The sequence below is a fragment of the Pseudophryne corroboree genome, chromosome 10, assembly GCF_028390025.1.
Source record: "Pseudophryne corroboree isolate aPseCor3 chromosome 10, aPseCor3.hap2, whole genome shotgun sequence".
In the NCBI taxonomy this organism is placed as follows: Eukaryota; Metazoa; Chordata; class Amphibia; order Anura; family Myobatrachidae; genus Pseudophryne; species Pseudophryne corroboree.
Genome location: NC_086453.1, coordinates 48,362,459 through 48,380,688, shown reverse-complemented (window position 1 = coordinate 48,380,688; position 18,230 = coordinate 48,362,459). Strand labels below are relative to the sequence as shown.

The window sequence follows — 18,230 nt, the reverse complement described above, 5'->3', positions numbered from 1 at the left end:
AGCAGAACAGTGGGCAAGAGTCGCCATCCCCCACACCCCCACCTCTGGACACTGGATCACCCGTGCTTGCCCATCATCCCACTTAAATTTTATGCCCATCACATAAGTTGGTGCTGTGGGCGACTGGTTGGTTCCCGCGGGGTGTAGCAGTCACAGCCAGTACATGCACCCATGGCTCCTCACAGATCATCACATGATGTCAGGATGTCCCTTCCCACACGGTGTGGGAGGAGGAGCCAGGAGGTCAGGCTGAAGGTCGTTGTAGTGGCAGACACTGGTGGTAGGTTGCAGCAGTGTACAAATGGAGGTTAGTGCACATGCCAAGGTGACTTATCCAGAGGTAGAAAACAGGAACAGGATAACACAGGGATAACAGCAGGATGATGCCAGGAGCTTTAGAGTTATGCTGGGTGTTGTGGTGCGCCAGGTGTTTGCACACTGTGTGCTGGCTTACGCACAGTGGTGGCGGTGTGATCTCTAATATAGTATGCGGTAGCGATATAGTGGGACTATGGAGTATATACATCCCAACACAGTTGGAGTTGCGCAGGGGCACATCGGTGATGGAGGACGGACAGGACTAAAGCGCATGTCACAAATAATAACAATTTCATCATTTATTACTTACAATATAGAATCTGACATTTGCATCAGTCACCTTCTAGGGACTCTTGGCAAAAGATGGAAACTTGTAAGCCGTTTGCTCCATTGTACACACATTTCAGGGTCCACGTAACATCATTACAGAATAAAATATTGTGAACGAGACCTTTTTATGTACTTATGGCATGCTCTTTTTTATGTTTTTACTTTAGTTTGGACCAACGTGGAACCGAGGTCTGTTGCAGTATTTCCTTGGCACTCCTTGGTCCCTTTCTTGGCTCCAAGCCAGCCAGATTCTTCCGTCCAACCCACTGAAGGGCAGCAGCCTGTTAATCACCCTGGGGTATCTAGCCAGGGTAAAGGTAGGTCTGTTTACATTGAGTTCTGCTCTGATGTTTGGAGTTTAGTTTAGTGAGCATTCCGCATCTTTTTTTTTTTTTCACCCGTACCTCAGAGCCCCCTGAATCGGCATCAGTTGCACACGAGGCTGTGCCCGTGCCAAGCAGTGAGGATGAGCGATGTAGAGTTCCCCACACTGATGCAGCACCCCCACTACCCAGCGAGGAGGCTGGAAGGCGGTCTCAGCACAAAGAGGGCACAACAAAGGGCGCCACTGGGGAGCGGAGAGCCGACAGCGAGACAGAGAGTGACCACGATGATGCGTGAGTGTGATTACACTGTAGTCTCGGTGCACTCTTCTTGTGACACAAGGCACATTGCTCTACTATACTATTAACCAGTGGTCCCCAAACTGGGTGCTATGGGGCACTTGCAAAGGTGCCACAGGTTGGTGGTCCAAGACCGTATAAGATTATTTCTGGTCCGTGTCCTGGACAAAAGCAGCGCTGGTAGCTGCTAATCTTGCAATGTACAAACAGAAGCGCAGCCCTGTCCACACCACATAACTCGCCCTAAGGATGACAAATGCACCATTTAGTCATTTACCATGTAGTCATTTTTTATACATTTCTCAATCAAGAACTTTCAGCCTAGGGGTGCCAGGGAAAAATGTTGATACACTAGGGTGCAGTGTTTCCAGAGTTCCAGAATGTTTGGGTACCGCTGGTGTATACATATTACATTGATACATGTACTGCAGTATGGAGAGGAGGGAGATGGGGAATGACTGTTCCTATGGCTGGGTTTCTGTCAGTCACAGCCTATGGGTCCAGGATTAGGGCATTCATTTCCTGGCCCAGTATCGCCTACATAAAGCGCTCCTATTTATTAAACTTTGAGCAAAGCCTTTGGTATCCCCACGAATGAAAAACCTTTGTTCTTAATTGTGATGTCTTGTGCTCCTGCCCCAACTCGCTGATCTCTGCTCTCCTTCCTGCAGATTCTTTTCTATTGTACCGTCTGAGAGTCCACTCCAAGTGCATTCTGGGAAGCGTCGGACTCAGTCACTCAGTGCGCTGCCCAAGGAGCGGGACTCCTCCTCCGAGAAGGACGGGCGTAGCCCCAACAAGGTATTGTGGAAAATCCTATTAATCTTCAGTTAATACTAGAAATTGACTCTGTTTATATAATACACATTAATTTAATTCTATGGGGGGAATTCAAATGTTTGAAAAGTCAGTTTTGTGTCTGTTTTTTCCTATCTAATAGACGGGAAAAAACAGACACCCAACCGACTTTTCAAATATTTGAATTCCCCCCCCTATGTATCGTCTCAGTTATGGGTTTGAGGTATCAAACAGTGAAAAGAGTGGAGAGGTTGCCCATAGCGCCAATCAGCTTTCAGGCATCATCTTTTCAAGTACTGTATATTCTATAGAACAAGTATAAGCTGATTGGTTGATATGATCAAATTCTCCACTAATCCGCTTCTCCTCCAATCTTTTTGAGATAGTCATGCGTTTAGACCAGTAGTGTATACATTCGTATATGGTTATATTGAGAAGAATAGTTTCTTGTGTACCCTGTATACAAAAACTCTTTTCTTTTTTCCTGGGCAGCGGGAAAAGGATCATATTCGCCGGCCCATGAACGCCTTCATGATATTCAGTAAACGCCACCGAGCCCTGGTACACCAGCGTCACCCGAATCAGGACAACCGTACAGTCAGCAAGATCCTGGGCGAGTGGTGGTATGCGTTGGGGACCAGGGAGAAACAGAAGTACCACGACTTGGCCTTCCAGGTACTGCGCTTATATGGCTGGGGGAACAAGATACTGATGAGGCTAATGGTGGAGATGGGTGATATACATCAGGATATTCATGGAATATAATGTAATGTTGAGGAATTGGGACATTGATTTACGCTGCTTACAAAAGAAGAGTTATCAGGATAATGATGGAGAAAGTGTTTCCGTGTGCGTGCAGCGGGATTGTATGTGATGCTAACATTTGGTATCCTTTTTTTTTTTTTTTCCAGGTGAAAGAAGCTCACTTCAAAGCACACCCCGACTGGAAATGGTGTAACAAAGACCGCAAAAAGTCCAGCTCTGATGTCAAGCAGGTCATGCCGAGTCCCTGGAGCGTGCCCAAGGAGATGAGGGAGCGGAGCATGTCCGAGACCGGAACCGCAGCTGCTGCAGGAGGTGAGCAGATCTGCAGCCTCTTCTGTCCTCTTTTTTTTCCCATCTACTCTGGCATAGTATTCATCATGCCAGGAGAGAGATTTATCCCTTTTTACACCACCAGTTTGATCTGGGCTAACCTGGGTCGTGGCTAGGGTTGCTACCTCATCCCTTTAATTCTCTGGACACATTAATTACACAGGTTCTGTGGCTGGCTGACTTCAAGACTGCATTTCACCTGGTTTTAATCAGCCACTGGGCCTGTGTAATTAATGTGTCCAGAAATAAAGGGATGAGGTGGCTAGGATCCCTTAAAAAATAACCTGGGTCCTGTAGCTACCCGGGTTAGAGGGCTTTGTGAACGATCTGATCCAGGTCATAGGTCCCGTTCACTGCATTGGGAGAGCTGGATCCCCGGCGCTTGGAGATGATGTCATCCAAGCGCCTAGAGAAGATTCCACTGCACCCGTGTTCAGTGTGGGGTCGGCACTGCGGTGTGAAAGAGGTCTGTGCCAGTTTGAACCCTGGACTTTGGTGTGAAAGGGGTAATAATGTCATGGAATGACATTGTAGGTCCTTTTCTTTAGGCAAACAGAACTCTTAACAGAACCATTGGTTGCAGTCAATAGAAAATGTTACTAGAACATTAAGAAGCTGGTTCTGAATTGGAGACAAAGCAAAAAGTAACTGTGCAGTTTGGGAAAAACATGCTGCGCTGCAGGTGGGGCAGATGTGACGTGTGCAGAGAGATTAGATGTGAGAGGGGCGTGTCCAAACTGAACTCTAACTTGCAGTGTAAGAATAAAGATGGCCAACATTTGTGGGCTACACGCAGAAGCAGCCGGTATTTACCCTGCATGCAAACACAATAAATGTATTCCCCCCTTGCACTGCAAACAAGCCCCCACACTCAAAATCAGCCCACAAATCTTTCCCGTTTGCTAAGGTCTGTTACATACATATTTGTATGTGGGACAGTTAATAGCTGTCTTGCATAAAACTATTTTGTGTTTTAAGGTGTTCATGTTAAGTTTTAGGTATATCTCAGTCTTTCTCTGCTCTCACACAGGGCCCCCGGATATTGCCCCTTCTGGACTGCTTTTGGAATCTAAACATGGAGCCCCCTCATCTGGTCTGCCTCCATGCGATCGCATGACCCCTACCTCCAATTCTACTGCCCAACTTACCCGGCCCAGGGCTTTCTCCCACAGTGCTGTGCAGAGCATAGAGCACAGAGAGGACAGCCAGGCCCTGCAGGAGCTGAAACAGGTATTTCTGTACTGAGAAGCCACATATTTCTAATTCATGTTATTAGAACTTAGTTTATGAACAATATAGTCATGTAATGAGATGCTGTGGGCCCCGATGCTGGGTTAAAGGTACTCCAGTTTGCAGAGTGTATCTTGCATGTCCCTGCACACTGAATTGCTTCTGAACCAAAGGGGTAATTCAGACTTGATCGCAGCAGCAAATTTGTTAGCAGTTGGGCAAAACCATGTACACTGCAGGGGGAGGGGGCAGATGTAACATGTGCAGAGAGAGTTAGATTTGGATGTGGTGTGTTCAAACTGAAATCTAAATTGCAGTGTAAAAATGAAGCAGCCAGTATTTACCCTGCACAGAAACAACATAACCCACCCAAATCTAACTCTCTCTGTAAATGTTATATCTGCCCCCCCCTGCAGTGCACATGATTTTGCCCAACTGCTAACAAATTTGCTGCTGCAATCAACTCAGAATTACCCCCCAAGACTAATCAAATATTGGAGATGCAGCTGTATGCATTTCAGTCTAACCTCCACTTGCAACAGTGCAGGCTGTAGCTGTGTTCAAGTACACAAAGTTCAGTGAGGGCGTGTTGATGCAAGTGCGGCCTTCGTAGGGTTGGGTCATTTTCATCAAGTGTATGCCGATTCAGGTGCTCCCTAATAATGATGGGCAATAGGCGGGAACTCTGCTTACCAGCATCATACGCATTTATTTCTGTGTACGCACAGCTGCCGCTTCCGCTGATTTGCGTTCATCTCCGCCTCAGGGCCCTTATGTTTCTCTTACGGTCTGAGACCTGCAGCTATGGTGCTGGAGTTGGTCCTAGGCTGTGTATGTAAGTACACCAATACAGGAAGTGGTGAATAGACAACAAAAGGGTTTAGCTGTGAGGTTTGTGGCTTAATCCAAGATTACTGCCTGCACAGATATATAGATATCTCTCTCTCTATCTCTCTCTCTCTCTCTCTCTCTCTCTCTCTCTCTCTCTCTCTCTCTCTCTCTCTCTCTCTCTATATACTTTATATTATATATATATATATATATATATATATATCATCTCTCTCTCTCTCTCGCTCTATCTATTTATATATACTTTATATTATATATATATCTATCTATCTATCATCTCTCTATCTATCTATATATATATATATATATATATATATATATATATATATATATATATATATATATATGTATATATATATACACATTCAGTAAATAGGAGCACTCACCAGTCTTCATAATGTTTCTTATTTTTATTATTAGCAGCAAGACATCAGTCAAGGGGTGTAATCGACGTTTCGGTTCCAAATGGAACTTTTGTCAAGATCATTTGGAACCGAAACGTCGATTACACCCCTTGACTGATGTCTTGCTGCTAATAATAAAAATAAGAAACATTATGAAGACTGGTGAGTGCTCCTATTTACTGAATGTGTATATATATATATATATATATATATATATATATATATATATATATATGCTCCTATTTACTGAATGTATATTGGCACTGATGGATCTGGAGGAGTCACCCCAGCATATGTGGATAAGGCCAGAGTGTGGACTGTTCTGGGAATATATATATATATATATATATATATATATATATATTCTCACACACACACATCCTGTTACTGTGCGTAAATTACCAGGCTGCAATTTCAATTATGAATGTAAATCTGAGCGTTAGTGCAGGAAGATTACAGTACACTGCAGTGCCTGTATTACTGCTTACAGCAATTGCTACTGGGAGAGCATACAGATATATTGGTAAAGCCCAGTACTATTAAAGGGTGAGGATGTACGTTGCCCTTCAGTGCCTGAGCTAAGTGTAATGATCAATGTTATGTGGTCCAAGATAAATGGCAATCAATGCTGAGTGCAGGGTGTCATCTGGAGCTGATCTAATGTAATTACCATTAATATCATTCTATAAAGAATCTCTATCTTTAGAACTGACTCCAACCTAACAAAGTGATGTGTTCTTATTTAAAGTCCATGGGGGTTTGGTTTATATTTCAGCTCACATATGTATAACTGGTACAGATATATTCTTTATATTTGGCTTCCTTCTCTCGCTTGGATGCACTCTCTCTTCTGTTTCGTAAGCTTTATTACGAGTTTAGTAAGTTAAGCCGATAGCGTATCCTTATCCGTAGTGCTATTCTGTGACAATGATGATTGTTCACAGATGTGCTCACGTCGTTCTCCATATCCCAATCAGAAGGCAGCATTCGGTGGCCCAGATCCTTCAGCTTTCCCAGTTCCTACACACAGTGAGAGTCCTGCATGCCCAAGCTCCCGCGCTTGTCCGCCTCTTCCCGGATCCTACCGCTCACAGCGCACAGCCAGTGAGGACATGACCAGCGATGAGGAGAGGATGGTCATCTGTGAAGAGGAGGGGGATGATGACGTCATTGGTGAGTGGACACTTACAGCGAAAAGACTATGCTGGCTTCAGTATCTCTCCGTAGCCCTTGTTGGTGTCTCTCTGATTATTTTTGTACTTGTTGGTTTTCAACGGTTGTTACTGTACCTTCTCCCCAGCTGATGATGGATTTGGCTGTGCAGACATAGACTTGAAATGTAAGGAACGTGTGACTGACAGTGACAGTGAAGGCGTATCGGGAGACGAGGTGGAGGGAAAGGTGAGCTACGGAAATGTCTTCCCAGAGTTCTGTAGTTTAGACCTTGAATGAACAACTGCTGGATACTCGCATCCTGATTTTTTTATTTATTTATTTTTTTGTGGTCTCTAGGTGGCGCCACAGGGGGTCTTTTCACCTGTTATTCGTTCCTCCTCCCATTCTGGGAATTTTCCACTTTCTACTGAAGACTTGAAATCTGAAAGACCTGTCAACATGGCTCAGTCACCCAAACCAAGTGACCATCCACAAACCTCTTTCCCCCGTGGGTATCCTCCACTTCCTCCTGCCAAACCTCCTCCTCGGCCTGCCACCCAGCACCAAGCGAAACGACCCCCGGAAGTTCGTTTTACCATGGTGGATCCTGCTGCTGCCTACAAAAGGAAGCGTAGTGCAGACATTGTGGGGCATAAGATCCAAGGAGATGGAGCCCCTCCTGTGTGTCAGTACACCACTCAGTCTGTCATCTCCTCCACTGCAGCCCAGACTCTTGTTCTGCCCAGCCTACCATCACCTAACCCCTCCGGCACTGTGTATTCTCCTGCTCCTAGACCTTATGATGGGCAGAGAGGGACCTTTGACAGCCGCTCTACCATTCCTACAGTAGGGACAGTACTTGTGTCAGGGCCACAAGGATTTGGAGTCCTGCCCCCAGGCTTCAGACAAGCCTCCACTGTGGTTACTAATGTAGTGAAACCAGTTAGTAGCACACCAGTGCCCATCGCAAGCAAACCATTGCCTGTTACCAGGAGCAGCAGCAACAGTGACTTGTGTGATGGCCGGATACCTGGTTCCCCCGTAGGCATTGGAGTGGTATATGCTCATGACCGGAAACCAATTCAACAGTTGTCTTCCGCAGTTTCTTCCCCCCACTCACAGGGTAAACCAGCTGGGGGGCTAGTGACCAACCTCTTGGTGGGGGCACCTAGCTATGGACAGCCTGCACCCGGTTCCGGAAATGGAGCAGCACCCGCTCCTGTTACAGCTCTACAGTTCATCACCCAGAATCCCGCAGGCAGCCCTAACGGAGGAATGCCCCTTGGGATACTGCAGCCGCAACAATTGCTTCCTGCTACATCAGGCAAGCGGGGCAACATCACCCAAGTGCAGTATATCTTGCCTACCATCCCACAGCAACTGCAAGGAGGAATCCATTTCACCCTTCCTCCTGCAAGCGCTAAAGTGATCGCTACCCCTCAAGCTGTTCCAATTGTCCAGCCTGGTCCTTCTGCCAGCCCGTCCCTGGGCATTGTGTCAGTCGCCGGTAAAGGTAGGAGTCTGTTGTACCATTCATCTTTCTTCTGTTTATTTTTTCCAGTGCTCTCATTACATCCTCTCTCACCCACAGCCCAGTCGGTGTCTCCTGCCCCCTCGCCTGGAAGTTGTGCACAATTGCTACCTGGTACGGGACTGCTTTCTCCCAGTACTCAGGTTCAGGGCAAGATGCTTGTTCCTGTGACCGCACCTCACATGACCGTGCGGACATGCCCCGCAACGCAACTACCGCTAGTAACCTCTCCCTTCCCCATGCAGAACGGTGCACAGCCCACCAACAAAGTGAGTGCTCCTTTCATTCCTGTCCTATTAGCTCACCCATCCAAGTCTGTTATCTCCCTCTTGTATAGCTACGTCTCCTCCCACCGTCTTCCTCCTATATTTCTGATCATTTGTTTCCTAGTGCTTCTTCCTTATTCATTATTCCCTCCTATTATCTCATTACAGATTATACAGATCACTCCCATGCCCATGGTTCAACCGTCGGCTCCATCTCAGAGTGCCTTAGTGCCCCCCGGCAGTTCAACACTCCAGAGTGCTATTCCCGTCACCATGACAACTGCAACTGTTGTGGCGGCAACTTCTCAACCACAGAAAGTCCTTCTACCATCAACCACTAGGTGATTATATGAAGCACGTCCCCATATGCTGTCAGTCACCCCTGCCGTTAAATGATAACCACAGTATTCTGCCCATGTGTGTCACCCATGGGTCTGCCATCACTTACAGTGGCAGAGACTTGTATAGACTGTAGTGTGTAATGTGCAAACGTTCCCTCCGCCCATTCTCACCCGAATTTCTCTCTCTGGGCCAGGATCACTTATGTGCCCTCTGCGGGAGGGGCCACTCTACCTCTGGTGACCACCAGCTCGCATTCCCAGGCGGCGACACCTGGCAGTGCCCCATGTATACAGCCTTCCCTTGGGGCTGGCTCCATGGCACTTGGGTTCACGACCATAAGTCCAAGTGGTCAGGCCATAGTCCAGCCACTGCTAGCAGGTAAGAGCACGTAAGCCACAACAGTATTCAGGGTTATGTATATGTTGCATACACATGGCTTTGGCATCTGTGTTGTCTGAATCAATATTCACTAGGGGCTAGATGCCCTGCTCTTCATTCTTCAGTCATGCTATTAGCTCCTAATATATCGGTGCGCAGAACAGCCGCCTCAGCTGTAAATAGTCCTTTGCTTTCACTGTGTACCTTCCGATATTGCCACGCGTGGAGAGATCTGGCTGTTCGGCGCTGCCTGCCAAACCACGATATCTCTAAGCAATGTAACCACACACCTTGGTGGCCAAAGTAGTACAGATACCATCCTTTACTGCTGGCTTCTGGTGCGGAGCAAGTTCTCACAGTGAATGGGTCAGCGGTTTAGCATGTTTTGTAAGACATTGGATTATCATCATGAATGATAAGCTTCCACATACGCTGTATTTGGACACTGTGGTCGCAATGAGCAACCAAAACCTTACGAGATGAGTATTAGTTCTCCACATTTACTTTCATGGTCATGTAGCAAATGTTAATGCTGTAATATAAGCAGTGCAGGAAAGGTTAATGTCATCATCCACTTACTGTATGAACCAGGTGTAAGCACAATGGAAATGATACATTTGTACTGTGTGTATTAAATCCAGTGCAACTATAATTCTATCACTAGTTGTGATTTCTCTGTTTTTATCTCAGGACAAAGCCAGATTTTTGCCCAAGGGCAGGTAGGTGTCTCTGCGGGCTCGACGCCTCCCGTGCCCCCGACCAGCAGTAGCCAAGTCTTAACGGCGATCTATCCCTCAGTGGCGTCCGCTCTGACCGTTTCAGCTACTTCTCCTGCACAGAACTTGGTGTACACCGTGGCCAGCACAGGCTCCATGCACTGTGCGCCAACCACCATCCTGCCCAAAGCGGTCACTTCCCCACCGTCAATCAGCGCTCCATCCACAGGGGGCAGCACGCCCCAGGTCACCACTGTCACTGGTATGTCTGATTTGTTTTTCTTGTCATATGGCCACCATCTAGAATATTGATTTCTTACTAACAATTTATTGACTGTTATTTATACAGTGTATTACACACCGGGAACATTCACAGTAGTACTTGCGCCAGTGACGATCCGTATTCACGTATACAAGGGTTAATTATTTTTCAGAAGCCAGTCAGCCTAACAGTAGCTTTGTGAAGTGTGGGAGGAACCTGGAGCCACCTGTAGGAAGCCACACACATATTGAGAGAACATATAAACTACACACACATAGTTGGCCTTCGGTCAGGAATTGAACTCTTGACCTCAGAGCTGTGAGGCAGTATGCCAAACCTCATTCTGTCTGTGTCTGACAATGGTGCATTTTATGCTGCCAGTGTGTTAATACAGGTTGAGTATCCCATATCCAAATATCCGAAATACGGAATATTCCGAAATACGGACTTTTTGGAGTGAGAGTGAGATAGTGAAACTTTTGTTTTTTGATAGCTCAATGTACACAAACTTTGTTTAATACACAAAGTTATTAAAAATATTGTATTAAATGACCTTCAGGCTGTGTGTATAAGGTGTATAAGAAACATAAATGAATTGTGTGAATGTAGACACACTTTGTTTAATGCACAAAGTTATAAAAATTTTTTGCTAAAATGACCGTCAGGTTGTGTGTATAAGGTGTATATGAAACATAAATACATTCTGTGCTTAGACTTGGGTCCCATCACCATGATATCTCATTATGGTATGCAATTATTCCAAAATACGGAAAAATCCCATATCCAAAATACCTCTGGTCCCAAGCATTTTGGATAAGGGATACTCAACCTGTATTTACACTTTCTTGAGGTCCGTACTCTTAGCGCCTCTTTCTTCAGTAAGTGCTCTGTTCCATGGAAACTGCTTCTATGCTGCGTCAATGAGTAGCTGGTGATTGTGCTGTGCAGTCAATCGTGCTGTTGTGGAACTACACATCCCAGCATGCCCTCCTACAGTTTTGCTGTAAGGGTATGCTAGAACTGGCAGAGCATAGTGTTATGTGTAGTGCCACACATGTGCTACCCCTGTGCTACACAATGGCTGCTTCCTGACAGTCTGTAATTTGATCCAAGCCTCTTGGCCCTGCGACAAATCGGTTGCCTTGTTGACGGGAAACCGTATACATTGTTTCTTCTAGTTATACACTGAACTGCTGGATTGGTCTGATTCACATTCTGATCTGGATCTTTGTTGGTCATGCGTACAGATGGACGTGTGAGGCCAGTTTAAGGCTACGTACAACGTGGCATTTAAAAAATACTTAATATATTAAAATAGTTGTTCCTTTACCATTGCTTAACTCTCGTTCTGCATGGCATTTCCAATGCCTCTTGTTCCATTCCAGAGCGTTGGGTAGTTGTGAAAGTCTTTACGTATGCATTTCTACATGTTTTCTTTCAGAGATGTGACAAATATAGAAGTTGAAACTGGTAGTTTAAAAAAAAAAATCTGCATTTTTAATGTGCTATAACAAGAAATATAAATAAAACATACTCCAGTGTGAACGCAGCCTCGGAGTTTGGTAAAAGTTATACATCCATAATTAGCTGGACCAATTTTAGGAGGTAACGTAGAGAAATTTAATGTTGGCAAACAGTTTGCTTTAATATCTATAAAAAAAAATTCTTGAATTTCAGTTGTTTTCTGCAGGTGTATTTGTAGTTCTGTGTGGCATGTCTTGATTAATAGAGGAAAATGTGGTCACCTAGTTTTGTTAATATGTAGCTGGCCATACAAGATTTTGTGTCCAGCCAATCAACCAATTCGCTGGTTAAAACAAAAATCTGTTAATGTATGGGAGCAAATGACAATCGACCATTTGCTCCCGAATGCCGGAACACGGACAAAACCAGATCTACCAATTTGTCTGGACTACCCTTTTTGTCCTTTTTGTAGTGTTTGGGAGTAAGTGGTCCTTTGCATTGCTCCCATACACTACCGGGATTTTGTTCCAAGCGAATTGGCTGGTTGGTTAAACAGATTTTCTTACGGTGTATGACCAGCTTTAGGAATATTGTATTAAAGTGACCTTTACATATTGCTCATTTTCTAAGAACCTGTCTACTTCATATAGTTCTGGGTTTAATGCTGAACGTACAGTTATCGTATTAGATCGCTAGGACCCCAGGTTGTAATTCTCTAATCTCCTTATTGATACAGTTTTGTTTTCCGCATTTGTAGCCTCCTCGGTGACATTCAGCCTGGTAGCCCCAAAACCTCAGCGCAACCTCTCTAAACCTCCTCAGAAAGTGAAGGCGGCCATCGCCAATATCCCTGTGGGATCGTATGAGGCGACTTCACCTTCCCCTTGCGTGCGCACCACCTCCCGTCCTACAGCATTGCCGTCTCGTGAGGAGACACCTGAACCAAAGTAAGAGATCCACACAGTGGGGCAAGCTGTTTCATTAACTGAACTGATAGATTTTTTAATGGAAACTTCTTTATCAATTTGAACTTAGAAAGTTGAGTTAAAGAAAGAAATACTGGTGTTGGTTTGACCATGCGAAAAACATTGACCACTTACCTGTACTGACCACACTCTGTTGTGAACACAGAAAGGCGTTCTTCCCATGATGCAGTGGCATTCCTTACGACCGTTCTGCTTTTCAGTAGACTTGCGCAAATCAGAGGAAATCATTTCCTTATCTTTGATGGGGCCGGGTTGTGAGGATGGCGGTCTTTGACCACCAGCATCACGTGACCGCCACAAATCCCTCCTCCCCTCTTCCTGGAATGCATTGCAATCAGTTTTCAGGAGCAGGGGGGCAAATACAAAACTTACAAAGTGCATGTAGGGGAGCTGAAGCTCGCCATCTCTGAGCACCATATCGGTGGTCTCTGCACTCAGAGCTGGCCGATGTGTGACCATAAGACCCTCCCGGTGCTGCACAGCTGACCTGTGCTACTTCCTGCTCAGTAGGGCCTGATCTGTCCCGTCTGAGCTGCAATTCCCGAGGCTCCGCTGATTTCTACCTACAGTATATGGGAAGAGGGGAGCAATTTGAGTGATCCATGGTCATGATAGAGCTTGTGGGGGGGGGTTGGGAGAGAGAGTGGTTGTGCCACAGGAGAGTCATGAAAGGCTACAGGGGTGTGGAATGATACTACAGGGGCATCCGCTTTAAAGGGGGAGGAAAATATTTTTCCGTTATGTTTTGTTTTTTGAAATCGAGTATTTGTATTGAAGGTTTTTGTAACGTCACAAAATAAAATAAACATCAGAAACAGCATACATATAGCAATGAGCATAGTAAAAGTTATGGGGGGTACTACAAATCTATAAAGGAAAGAGGTTCAGGACATATCCAGATTCCTGCTAGAGGGCCCATATTCTGTCATATTGTAGGGGGCACTTTCGCTTCTGATACATTGGGGGGAATGTAATAGGGTGTGAGAATCAGAAAGTGAGAGATTTTGTGACAGTTCTCCAGGAGCCGTCCATGTACAAGCAATACAAACATGGGCTAAGGCCCGTAGATTACTCATATATAAATGTAAGGACACATTGAGAGAATCCACCAGGCCAAGGTTAAAAAAGGTAAATACAGGGGTCTAGCTGGGGAATCCATATACCAGTATCCCATATACAAGCAACAACTCTACACCAAAAAGGTCCATCTGAGGGCAGGAACAAAGCAGATGCCTTAAGCCAGCAGGAGATGTTGTACACTTGGGCTAGACATCTGAAGACATCACCAAAGCCATAAAGCCTGACCGGGATCCAGTAGACCCTGTATAGTATATAGAGTTGGGTCTGCCTATATCTGGCATACGCCATGGCATCCTGGGGAGATCCCAGTAGGGACTTCTGTCTTCATCTGACAAGCTGCCCAGGTCCACAGCCCACCGGGGTCAAAGGTCGCACAGCCCATCAGCCCCATGATGTGAGAGTAGAGTGGAGTAGGCTAGGGAAGTAGACTTCCAGCCAGGGGGGATATGGACTGTCGGTAATAGAGTAGCATTTTGTAGGCCTTCATAAGATGTTTCTTTTAAAGATTTATCTTTTTAAGTGAACGCTTGGACACACCTAACAACAACTACTGTAGATCTGTACCGCGTCTGGCTGTTCGTTAAAGCCACATTGGGTAGATCTAGTTATTCAGTGGAACGAGCATGAGATCTGTTCCCCAGGGATCCATTATACCCAGTCAGTAGACAGTCTTGCTCTGCGTGTGAGTGGCCATATTGATCTGTCATGTTTGCTAATCAAGCCAAATGACTGCAAGAGGTAGCTGAGGTCTACTGAGCGTATCCAGGATAGGACAGGCGGGTGAGACCGAAGAACAAGCCTGTTGTTTACCTTATTGCTTACAAGATGTCTGTATGCAGTTTAATGTGATCAAATGTGTTTCTGGCCGAACATGATTAAGTTGTTGCCCTCAGTCCTTCCCAGCATTAACAAAACAAATTAAAAAGAACACCACAACATTAGCATGTGAACGAGCTGAATTACTTAAAACCATGAATTGCATTTGCTGTTTGCCAGAACCAAAGAGGTGTCTTATGCCCGCATTGAACACTTTTCACAAAAACCATCCCCGCCCCACAGTCCAGCTATAAAGGGTAACTCACACCAATGTGTCTTTCTAGGTACACAACTGAACCTCGCGGAGTGTCCATGGTCCGAGAAGCTACATCAGAGCAGCCATCTGCCTCAGCCGGCCCCTTCCCGGCAGCCTCATCTCAAGGGAAGACTAGGTTGTCGGCAGCAGAGGATCGGTCACGAGATGTGTGGGCAAAGACTATATCAGAGGACAAGTCGGTAGGATCGCCCATACAGAGTTCAGCTGCCGACGTCAAAAGAGAACCCCCACAGTCTCCCACTGTCAAAAAGGAATCAGTGGTAAATGAAGAGCACCAGAATTTTGTCTATTTTGTGGTTAAACAACTCCCTTATAATACACAGACTTCCTCCTGAATGTTGGGCTCATGCACAATAATAGAACCTTTGCTTTTTCACGCCTACGCGATTCACCAGCACCTTATTCCACACTGTATGACTTACAGAAGGAGAATGTGCATCTTTAATATTAGAGAGTGATTACCAAGGAGTCGTTCACTGTATAACACTCCTCTTTAAGTCAGGAACCCCAAGTAGATGGTTGGTGGAGTCTGTACGCCGGGACTTCCGCCACTACCGAACATCCGCTTCCACAGCAAGGCCCTAGCACAGAAAGGTCCTTAAGCCATGCTACTGGAAGGGGCCCCACTTAATTGCTACTGGGGGGGGCGGGCAGCATAAATGTAGGGGCTGTCTCAAAGTAAACTCATCCTGTTCAATAAATGGACCTCATCATATGCTTTTCAAGTCAACGTGTTATATTATGGATCCTATAGTTCTATATTAAAAGCTAATGGGGGTCTAAATATGTATAATATGAGTGACCTTTAATAATTGTGATGATATATGTAAATTATAATTGGGTGAAATTATACGCTATGGAGATTATATACAGATATATCATACACCTATCCTTTTTTGCGCCTTATGGTGTGATATGCCTGGTACAATTCCCCTTCTGTGCATATTTCTGCAGCACGGTACACTGTGTTCCACAGGGACTACATCGGGGTGTAGAGATGGATCTTGATCCAGAGGCACCAACAGGCTAAAGCTTTAGACTGTACCTGGATGCATTACGGGGCCTCCTCTATATAACCCAGCCTCCAGGCACTGTGAGCTCAGTTTTAGAGTTGGTGCCTGCATGAAGCAGGTCACTTACCAAGAGGGGCTGCGCTAGGCAGCTCTGAAAAAGCTTTTTAGAAGACTTCAAGGGCTGCAGCACTTCTTATGTCAGGGTGACATACTGTGCTGCAGCTCCATCACCTCCCCATCGGCGTCTCACTGGCTCTGTTCCCGGGTACTTGCGGCGGAGACGCTCTGGTTCCTAGGCACACCACCGCAGGTGTTCTCCTGGATCACCGTGGCCGCTACTAAGGGAGGAGGTAAGAGGGTCCCCCAGACGGGACCCGCCATTAAATCGCGTCCTGGTCGCGGTCTCAGGAGACGGACTGCGACGCTGGCGTGGACACTGTGGCCGAGTAGGGACCCCGCTATATCCACCAGGGCATGGGAGCACAGGTCGGATAATACATTATCCAATTTATTAAGGCTCCATAGTACCCGGTGGTGAGGACCAGTATAGAGGATAAGGCGCTTGACCTGTAGCCCCTCCCCCAGCTCCGGGTGCCATCTACTGCTGGTGTTCCCGCCCTGGAGCTGCATCACACTCTCCCTCACTCCCTGACTGAAACGCTGAACGCCATCTTCTCACAGTAGCTGCGACTGGTCTCCGGGATTCTAGGGCGAGGTCTCCTCTGTAAATCCGCCTGATTTATCAGCGCCGTGATTTTACAGACACTTGAGTATTCTACGTGTGATTTTAAGACAGCGCTATATCTATCCATATAATATATATATATATATATATATATATATATATATATATATATATATATATATATATATTTGTATGTGTGTATATATATATATATATATATATATATGTATATGTGTGTGTATATATATATATATAATATTATTATTATTATCCTTTATATGGCGCCACAAGGGTTCCGCAGCGCCCAATTACAGAATACATAAACAAATAATCAAACAGGAAAACAGCAACTTACAGTTGACGACAATATAGGACAAGTACAGGGTAAATAAACATAGTTACATCAGCAGATGACACTGGAATAAGTATCAGGTGGCAGAAGACTGATGGATTTGGTGCAGTTGAAGATTATTAAAGTAAGAAAGGATAAGCACATGAGGGAAGAGGGCCCTGCTCGTGAGAGCTTATATATATATATATATATATATAAAATTAATTAGTCCAGTGCAGTTTTATTGTCTGACTAAAAGAATTATCTGCATTGTCACTGCGACTATGTGTGAAGGTATCTGCTATGTTGTTTTCACTTTCAGTGTATCACAAGCTATAGCTATCACTGTATTCTGTACCCGAGGGGACTAGGTGCGTCAGGGTCTCATATATAGTGGTGCACAGTATTTACCGCTAAGAGTATTCTACTGTGTACTGAGTCGCATCATACCAGATTTATTTGCTGGTTTTGTGTATGGTGTGCGCAGTACCTAGTATCGGATTTAGACGCTGGTGTTGTGTAATGTGTATGCTGTCGCATACTAGGGGATTTATTCGCAGGTGTTGTAATTTGTTTGGCAATATCGTACTCATACGCTGTGCGGTTACATTCACTAAAATGTCTAACGTAAAGGGCGGGAAATCCACGGACGCTCCTGCATCATGCTGCAGATGCGCTAAGGATTTGTCTGAGGGGGAAGCTCTGAACGATGGTCTGTGTAATATGTGCCATACATCTCCCAGTCAGCCCGCTACTCCTGTAGCCAATCAGGAGCCACCTTGGGCGGCGTTCTCAAATATGCTTAATACGCTTGTGACACACCTTACGCCCCCTATGGGACCTCCTGTGCCATTACAGCCACATATTGTCCCTATGGTGAATCCGCCCTGGGCGGATACTATGTCTACCCAGATACAACAACTGAATCAATCTTTGGTTAGACAAAAACCTACCCCACGTCCCTCTGCGGTCAAAGGGTCATCTAAGCGGGCTGCCTCCTCCTCACAATCCACTAATATCTCAGATGATACTTCTGATGGGGAGTATACTGATCCGTCAGACACTGTTACAGTTGCTTCTGACGAGAAAACTACAACGCAAGTTGATGTCCCTGACCTAGTGGAGGCTATTAAGATGATTCTACAAATCGATGATGATGTAGATCCCACTACTGCGTCTAAGAAACCTGATAAATTTAAACGTCAGATAACGTAAGTAGTCTTACCACATTCTGATCATTTGATAGACATACGTCAGGAGCCCTGGTCTTCTCCAGGAAAG

General features: G+C 45.5%; 1 protein-coding gene across 7 annotated transcripts in view; it reads left to right on the top strand.

Annotated features, from left to right (window-relative positions):
* CIC (capicua transcriptional repressor) overlaps window positions 1-18,230 on the top strand; it is a 194,244-nt gene that overhangs the window by 166,124 nt on the left and 9,890 nt on the right. For 6 of the 7 annotated variants that reach the window (XM_063942347.1, XM_063942345.1, XM_063942346.1 and 3 more), the window contains 15 exons: window positions 816-965; window positions 1,058-1,265; window positions 1,943-2,072; window positions 2,562-2,744; window positions 2,981-3,146; window positions 4,195-4,394; window positions 6,592-6,820; window positions 6,948-7,048; window positions 7,160-8,315; window positions 8,394-8,602; window positions 8,768-8,940; window positions 9,135-9,319; window positions 10,010-10,297; window positions 12,519-12,708; window positions 14,928-15,180. In XM_063942347.1, the coding sequence (XP_063798417.1) occupies window positions 816-965; window positions 1,058-1,265; window positions 1,943-2,072; window positions 2,562-2,744; window positions 2,981-3,146; window positions 4,195-4,394; window positions 6,592-6,820; window positions 6,948-7,048; window positions 7,160-8,315; window positions 8,394-8,602; window positions 8,768-8,940; window positions 9,135-9,319; window positions 10,010-10,297; window positions 12,519-12,708; window positions 14,928-15,180 (3,821 nt within the window). The remainder of the gene's footprint in view (window positions 1-815; window positions 966-1,057; window positions 1,266-1,942; window positions 2,073-2,561; window positions 2,745-2,980; window positions 3,147-4,194; window positions 4,395-6,591; window positions 6,821-6,947; window positions 7,049-7,159; window positions 8,316-8,393; window positions 8,603-8,767; window positions 8,941-9,134; window positions 9,320-10,009; window positions 10,298-12,518; window positions 12,709-14,927; window positions 15,181-18,230) is intronic. The other variant, XM_063942348.1, reaches the window with a different exon arrangement.